This window comes from Impatiens glandulifera, chromosome 6 (genome assembly GCF_907164915.1).
Source record: "Impatiens glandulifera chromosome 6, dImpGla2.1, whole genome shotgun sequence".
Classification (NCBI taxonomy): Eukaryota; Viridiplantae; Streptophyta; class Magnoliopsida; order Ericales; family Balsaminaceae; genus Impatiens; species Impatiens glandulifera.
Genome location: NC_061867.1, coordinates 30,845,088 through 30,854,182, shown reverse-complemented (window position 1 = coordinate 30,854,182; position 9,095 = coordinate 30,845,088). Strand labels below are relative to the sequence as shown.

The window sequence follows — 9,095 nt, the reverse complement described above, 5'->3', positions numbered from 1 at the left end:
AATTGAAACTTCCCAAAAAATGTCGTGTGTTGGATACTGTCGGACACTAACTATATAAATGTCAACTCTCATGCTTATTGCATGAAGGCAGATTCAAGGCATCTTCCGAAATCATTATTGAGGAGCATATAGGGAAACATGTCATAGTCTTTTGGCCATAATTTCAAATGCCTTAACTCTATTGTGGTGAGGCCATAGAAATTCATCAAGCGATGTGGTGTGTTGTGGACAATCAATGGAACAATGTCATTTTCGATTCAAACGCCAAAAATGTAGTCTCTCGTTCTTGATGTACCAAAAAAAGTCATTGGATATTAAATAAATTATGTCTTGTCACCACTACTTTAAAGTTTAGTTCATCTGTCACAATGCTGATGAACCCGAAAATTGAGTAGCAAAACAATGTTAAGAATTCTATTTTCTGCTATCGTTTTTCTTGTATGTTCCAGCACTACCGAAAAAAAATTTTTTTGTAATAAAATTATAATTTCTTAACTAAATTAAAGATAATTTATTAAAAAAAATTGAGAGCTAAATTAATTATTGCTAAGTTGTTAAATTGGAGGCAAAATGAAGAATGTAACTTCTTAAATAACAACACAACGGGCCTTATGTTCTTAAAAGCCCATGAGATGATTTAATCTATAAAGGCATAAACTCAATCATGCGAAGCAAATTATTGAACTAATTATCTAGATATTTCAAATCTTAAAAATTGAATTAAAAAAATTAGTTATATATTATTATTATTATATGTATATAATTAATAATTTTATATGTTAATCATTTAAAAATTATATATAATTAAGTATAAAATAATTTAAAATAAATAACGTTATAAAAAAAATTATATTTTTTAAATTTACATTAATTTATTTATTTGAATAAATAATAATTTATTTAATTTATAAATATAATTTATTCATAAAATTTTACTATCGTAAATATAAAATTTTAAGAATTTGACTAATTTAAGAGTTTATCTAATTAAGGTGTTAAGAAAAAATGATGAATGATTATTGGAGACTGGGATGAACTTTATCTTATTTTGGGTATATTATGTAGTATTATAAGAATATGAATGACTATTTGGTGTGTTATAAGAATATGATTGGTTAGGTTTATTCTAGAGTATAGTGTACTTGTAAGTACTTCTCTTTGTTTAATCAAGTTTCTAAATCCGAACTTGACCTTATATTCAACAGATTGAATGTATAATACAATATGTCGGTTAAATATTGTTTGGATATCTTATTCCATATATATAATAATTCATATTCAAAATGTTTAAAGTAATTTAAAACAATTAATTATACAAAATCAATTACAAACACACCAATATAATGCCAATTTTAAAGAAATCGTTTTATTAAAAACTGTAAAAATAAAGTTGATAAATTTGAAAAAAAAAACATAAAGCTAATAGTAAGATTAATTAATAAATGTAGGAACATAAAACTTTATTAGGAACACAGATACACCGGAGGTTAGAATTTGAGCGTTTTTATTTTGTTTTAATCAATCAAACCAACTCAAATAAGTTACAATAGTTATGTAGAATTTAAAGAAAGCATAATCGAACTATGATAAGTTAAGTTAGAACACGAGAATCACATGTTGTGTTGAAATTGATTTTTTCCAAAATTTGAATGCTACAAGATTATTGGAGATGATTCAATTATTTACATTGTTTCTATGTGGGCTTAGGAATAATCTCTAATGACCCCTACTATAGAATAAAGCTTTCTAGGTGCTTTAATTGCCAAAATTTTTTAGAGTTGTATTTCTTCTCTGTTTTCCTCCCCTTTACAAAATCCATATGAAGCTTTTAAAGGCAGCACGACCTCGAACACGTGGAGTATCAGTTTCAATTTTTAGTAGATGGCATTGAGCGTAGGGAAAAAATCATGATCATGGGGTCATTTCCCCATTTGAATAAACTCATTTGGTTCACTAACCATTGAGATATTATTTATGTAGATTTTCAAATGAGCCCATGCAACTAGGGCTAAAATGAAGCCCATTTTGTCTTTTTAGGCCTTCCTCCAATGCAAACGTGCGACGGCGATGAGTGATGGTTGGTTTTCTCTATGCGTGTTGACCGTTCACACACAACATGCTTGGGTCTAATTCATGTGTGTTGGCTTGTGGCTTGGCTTTCCGTATGGAGGTTGGACCCCAGGTTTGGGTGGAATGCGACCATTCTCCGGATACAATGGTCACCATTCGTGGTTCAGTCAACATTGTTTTTCAATTTTATTTTAACAGGAAAAACAATCCTAATAATCATATATTTAATTTATCCTATTTATGTATTTATTGATTTATTGTAAAGTTTTTGTTTTATTTGAAAATATTTCTGAATTTTAATTATTTTATAATTCGACCGATACGAAATCATTTTCGAATTAATTATTTAATTTTAATCGCGTGCAATGAGTTATTTTAAAATAAAAAATTATATTGACTCAAGATTATTTTAAAATTATAAATTAAGGATAAAAATTCAGTATTCTATACAATATAAAATATAAAATCGTTTAACCATAACGACAAAAAAATAACATGAAAACATGATTCAAAATAAAAAAATAAAAAAATAAAAAATTATAATTAATTAGCTCAAAAATTTCTCAAATCGTTATGTAAAATTTAATAACTATTGTGAAGTAATTTCAATACTAATATATTAGCAAAAAATAAACAAATAAAATGATAAGAGAAATATGATTTTGTTTAAAATTAAACTTAGAATCAAACAAGGCACTACTCTTATAATTTACTATAACACTAAATTAAATTAAATTAAATTGAGAGGTAAATAAACTAATGTTAAGTTGTTACAATGGAGGCAAAATGAAGAATGAAGCTTCTTAAACAAAAATGGGCCTTATGTTCTTACAATCCCATGAGATGATATAATCCATAAACTCAAACCTACCTAGCAAATAATTGAATTAATAGTCTAGATTATGGCTAGTAAAAAAAATATAATTTAAAAAAAAAATCATTTTAATGTTTGATAACTTGAATGTAGATTATCCTATTTTGTAAAGTTCTAATCAAGTAATTATAAATACAAATAAATGCGGTCACGTAAAATTTTTGGTTAAGTGTAAACTTGCAAAATCTAGAGTTTACTTTAAATTGTAAAAGTTTAATTTGAAAAAATAATAATTATATATTATTATTATTTATATATATAATAAAGTATTTTATACTTAGCCAACTTAAAACATTTATATATTTAAATATAAAATAAATTAAAAAATAAATAACATTATAAAAAAGTTATACTTACAAAATTAATTATATTCATTTATTTATTTGAATAAATAATAAATTTATTTTTTAATTATTAAATATAATTTTTTTAAACGTAAAATTATATAAAATCGTAAAATCGAAATTATTTATAAACTCGTATAATCGTAAAATCTTAAAATAGTTGATAAATGATAAATTGTAAAAGTAAAAGTTACTTCAAATTGTGAAAGTTTACTTTAAAATAAATATTAGCTATATATATTATTATTATATAATTAATAAGTTTTATACATTGATAATTTAAAATTTTACATAATTAAGTAAAATTAATTAAAAATAATAATAAGTAATGTCATTATAAAGAAATTATATTTATAAGATTAATTAGATTAATTCATTTATTTCAATAAATATTTTTCTTTAATAAAAAATTATAAGAATGTGACTAGTTTAAGAGTTTGTTTAAATCAGAAAATACTTATAAAATCCTAAAATTTTAATAATTTTTATAGTAATATAATTTATTTTTATAAAATGATTTTTAGTCAAATAGTCATCTTCAAAATAAAGTTATTATCCTTTTAATATAAAATTAAAATTAAGAATTTGGTAATAGTGAAAAAGAGAAGAAATCATACATTTATATGCAACTAAATACTTATAATTGATTATAATATTTTATAAATGGATTAAGGTTCATAGGAAAAGAAGAAAGAAATAATAGGAATGATGTTTGGGAATTTATCTTATTTTAAACCATAGATTGGTCCATAATTTTATAATCTAATAATTCATATTCTAAAAATTTTTAAGTTAATTATAAAATAATTAATTAAACAAAATCAAATAAAATAATATAAATATAATACCAATTCCAAACTAATATTTTTATTAAATAATAAACTTAAAAATTAAGTTGATAAATTAAAAAAAACATATATTAATCATAAGATTAATTAATATATTTCGAATATAAATCATATTAATTTAATTATTTGAATATATATCTTATATCATACCTCTAACATAGATCAAATGTTTTTAATTCATAATGGTGTATATAAATATTTTATTATTCGAATTAATTCAAAAGTTCACTCTTAAACTCATTGTGTACTAAAGACACTAATTCAGAAAACACGAGATCATTCAAAAGTAGGCTAATATTACCAATAAATTAGAATTTTGTAAGGAAATGATGAGAAATGCATTGCAAGAACTTGGCACAAAACATCTAAATATGTCGATATTACTTTTCAAAACCCTAACTAATTTTTTAATTTCTTTCCACTTGTGTTACCAATAATTTAATTATAGTATTAATTTTATTAGAGTGACACACTACAAGTACAATGGCACAATACAATCAAAATAAATGAAATTTTCAAACTTAGATAAACAGCTTAATTAACAACTTTATTCAAATGTGTTTTTATATAAGTATTGAATTTTCTTAACAACTTTATTCAATAAACAAATTAGGGAAAAGAAAACAAATTAGCATAGTCATGAAATTGTTTCTTTTTTCCAAATTCCACATATAATCGATCAAACTCCAAGAGGTGACATGTCATGAGTGGCAGCGAAAAAATCCATAAAAATGTCTTAAAAATTTAAATCAAATCAAAAGCATACTATTTAACCAGAATTTTTACTAATATAATTTCTTGTTTATATATAATACTATAAATATATGAAAGATAAAAAGGGTTTATTAATGTTGAATAATATCAATATTGTGTTAGTTTATTTAAAAAATTAATTATAATTTAAAAAAAAATATATATAATATATAATAGAGAAGCTTTCTTAAAGTGGGATGACTTCATTTTTTGAATTCAAATATTACCATAATTTAATATAATATTTTTTATTTTGTCTTCATCTAAAATTTAAATTTTAACTGTTTTTTATAAAAAAAATTCTTTAATTAATAATATGATTATCTCATCATAGATAAAAGAATTAATAAAATCAAAATATTATTATATTAACTAAAAGTTAAGTTAAAGAAAAATATTAACGTTAAAGATAATATCAAAATATTTATATACGACATTGTACACTACATTATTATCAGGAAATGAAGATAACCAATAATCTAAGTAAACAAAACATTATTTTACAAAATAAACCAAATCAACATGAATTTATACAAATTTCAAAATCATTTTTTCATACACCAAACATACATATAAAGAATATCAATATGTAATCAGGCTAGTACAAAGGGTAAGGCATTTCATAGCCCCACTTATAAAAGACTTTAAAATTTTCAAATTCATCAAAAACATTTAATTAAATAATAAATATATATATATATTATAAATATATTAATATATTTTTATCACAATTATATTAATATTTTTATGTATATTATGAATTTTTTATAAGTAGATATCTTAATTATAAATTTATTTTATATTTTGTTGAAATTATGATTAGTATTAATATATTTTAATTTTGTGGCCACAAATTCTTTTTTTTTTTTTGAATAGTTCCTCAAATACTCCGGGAAGCCCCATGTAATTACACCAAAATATATTTTTAGAAGATTTGATATAATTATGTTTTTGATTTTTTTCTAGTTTTAGTGATTAATTAATTAATAATAAATTATATACATACCATTTTGGACATTTTGGAGTGCAACCATATATAGGATCTCAAAAATATGAGCATCCAAGTATAAAGTGAAAATGGTATCAATTTGTTGTTTATCAAGATATTAGTTAGAAAATATTAAAAAATTACTAATATAATACCAATTTCAAACAAACCTTCTTACTAAACAAAAATTGTATAAAAACAAGTTGGTATGTTTGAAAAAAATCAAGATTGATAATTGTTTGGATATTCTAACTTTTTTAAAGAACTAAAAAAATACTAGCATAGTACCAATTTTAAACAAACCTTCTTAGTAAACAAAAATTGTGAAAACGACTCGGTATATTTTAAAAAAAAATGTTTTCAAGTTCTAATTGGGTGGATAATACATTTGGATTGTTTGAATTCATTTGAATGCTTATGGGTCACCAATTCCAAAGACTTTGTAATGAACTGAGGGCTCTCTAAAGGTAAGGATTGAAGCTACCATTGCCAAAAGAAGGAACAATGCTTCAAAATATATAGATACAAGTTTTTAAAACACTAAGTTTTAATTTATAAATGACATGGAAGAATCAAAATATATGAAATTTCCAACTTAGATAAATAATAAATAAAAGATTGAATTAGGTTATTCAATAAACAAAGTACGGAAAAGAAAACAAATTACCAAAGTCATGAACGGTAATAATTATTTGTTAAATTTCTCATATATTATTAAAAATTAAAATTGATTCAATTAGTAACAGGTGGCATGCTTGGGGCAGATCATTTCCTTCCACGTTAATTCCTCATCGGTAACTCCCCAGCAAACTCTTCCCCATCGACGCCGTCCACCGGAGCTCCGGTGAATGGGTTCCGATCATGGAACTGCTGCTGAACGGCTGCCCATGAATCCGGCTGATGAGATGATCCAATATTAGGATCAAACTCAAAGAGAGGTGCCATGTCATAGGTGGCACCGCCACCAAAAGGGTAGTCCGACATGGACAAAGAAGACGGTAGCTGTTGCTGAGGTGGCGGCTGCCTGGCTAATTGGGCTTGTAAGCACACAATCTCTCGTTGAAGATTGATCACCTATGTCCACAAAGGTATTAAAAAATTAAAATTTTAAATAAAATAAAAAGCATACCAATTAACATGGTATTAACAAGAATTTCTACCTAATATCATTGCTTGGTTAAAATTAAAATTTCCAAAGACATATAATAGTACATAATAATAATAATAATAATAATAATAATATATATATATATATATATTAAAAGAAGATGACTTTATTTTTAAATTTGAATATTATCAAAACTAATATAATATTTGGTAATTTGTCATGACGTCAATTTTTTTTTTTTAAACGTTTAATTTGTAAAAATAAATTCTTTAATTATTAATATATTTATGAAAGTGACGTCTATAATATAAATAAATCAAATCAAAATATTATAATATTAACTAAAAGTTAAGTCAAAAGAAACATATAAGGTAGATATCCCTTCACAGCGTTACGACATTTATAGAATTATTAAGCAAAATGATTATTTCAGAAGAACAAACATACATATAAGATCACCATATAATTACACCCAATTATTTTTAGAAGATTTGACCTAATTATTGTTCTGATTTGTTTCTAAATTGATGTGATTAATTAATTCATGTTAAATCATGTTACTATGGATATTTAAATGCATAAGTACTTGATTTTGGAGACTATAGATTTGAGATACGCAACCATATATAGGATCTTGGAGACGAGCATGAGCTTCATAATTTAAAGTCCTAACTGCATCGGGCCGTTTGTCGATCGGAATATTCGTTAGAAGTTTTGTAACGTTGCTCGCTCCAAAAATATTGTGAATCGATGCAAAATTGGCGGTTCCTTTATCGGAATCAAAGTAAGGTGCGAATATGCAATTGTCGAGGCATTTCTTTCGCATGTATCTACAGGCTCCGCATGGCTTGATAACGATTCTGGCGCTGGAATTGGTCTCGGTGCTCATTGTTTATTTTTTTCTAAGAGAAGTTTGAGTTATTTTGGGTAAAAACTTAGGATGAATAATGATTGAACTTATAGTTGTGTTTTTTTAGATTGGTGATGGTTGGTAGAGTTGTTTTAATTGTAAAGTGAAGTAATAGAAAAAGAAAATTAAGTTTTATGGTTGTAATTAAATACTATTTATCTTTGATATTTTAGAATTTTTTTCATAAAAATATTCACATAATCTATATTTCAACCATTAGTATTCTAATATCTTTTATTTTATTTTTATAAACTTTGAATTTTAAAAAAATATTTATTTTAATATTTATTTCAAATAATTTCTAAAAGTTTCGTCAAAAAAATAAAACAAAAACAAAAACATCAACAAAAATGGCCAAACAAAAACATCAAAAACCATTAAACTTCTTGTATAGATGAAATCGAAAACTCTACCACAACTCGGTGGTTGTCACGGAGATTAAACTAAAGATCATACACAAAACGAGTCTTATTACAAAAAAGTCGAATTATTTTTACTCTTGATCTATGCACTAATCACTTATTTCTAGTCAGTTTAGAATGAGTATACACTAAAATTTGATTTACAATCAGTCTAAATGAGGTCATGAATTCGAACCCGTGAGACTAGAAATTTTGCTCACTTAGTTAATTGGTTAAAGTGGCTGTATATTATATACTTAACTCGAGGAGATTCCAAAAGGGTTGCAGAACACAACGTTTAAAAAAAATTAATTTACCAAATTTATAGAATTTTTTAAAATAATTTCGAGTCTTTAAAATAATTTTCGAAATATTATAATACTCGAAAAAGGGTTTAAAATAAATTAAATAATTATTTATAAAAAATATTGTATTTATTTATCCTAAATAATTAATTCAAAAGGCCTTTAAATTATAAAATATTATATTCAGTAAAAAATTTATATTCATTTATTTCAATATAATTAATCCAAAATGCCAAAAATTTATTCAATAATTATTTAGGAAACATGTTGTATTCAATTATCCCAAAATAATTAATATAAAGGCCAAAAATAAATTAAATAATTATTAGGGAAAATGTTGTATTCATTTATCCCAAAATAATTAATGAGGAGTGATAGAGTGAGAAAATTTGGGAGGGTATGATGTGTCACTGGTTGGAAAAATAATAAAGGATGAAGAGAGAGAAATTTTGTTATTGTTTCGAACAATTAGATCGCACCACCACGTCATTTCC

General features: G+C 23.9%; 1 protein-coding gene across 1 annotated transcript; it reads right to left on the bottom strand.

The window, feature by feature from the left end:
* Positions 1–6,657: 6,657 nt before the first annotated feature.
* Positions 6,658–7,874, bottom strand: LOC124943482 (LOB domain-containing protein 30-like). Its single transcript, XM_047483981.1, has 2 exons — positions 7,572–7,874; positions 6,658–6,951 (listed from the first exon to the last, which is right to left on the bottom strand). Exons 1-2 carry the CDS (start codon positions 7,872–7,874, stop codon positions 6,658–6,660), a joined length of 597 nt encoding a protein of 198 aa, XP_047339937.1.
* Positions 7,875–9,095: the final 1,221 nt, after the last annotated feature.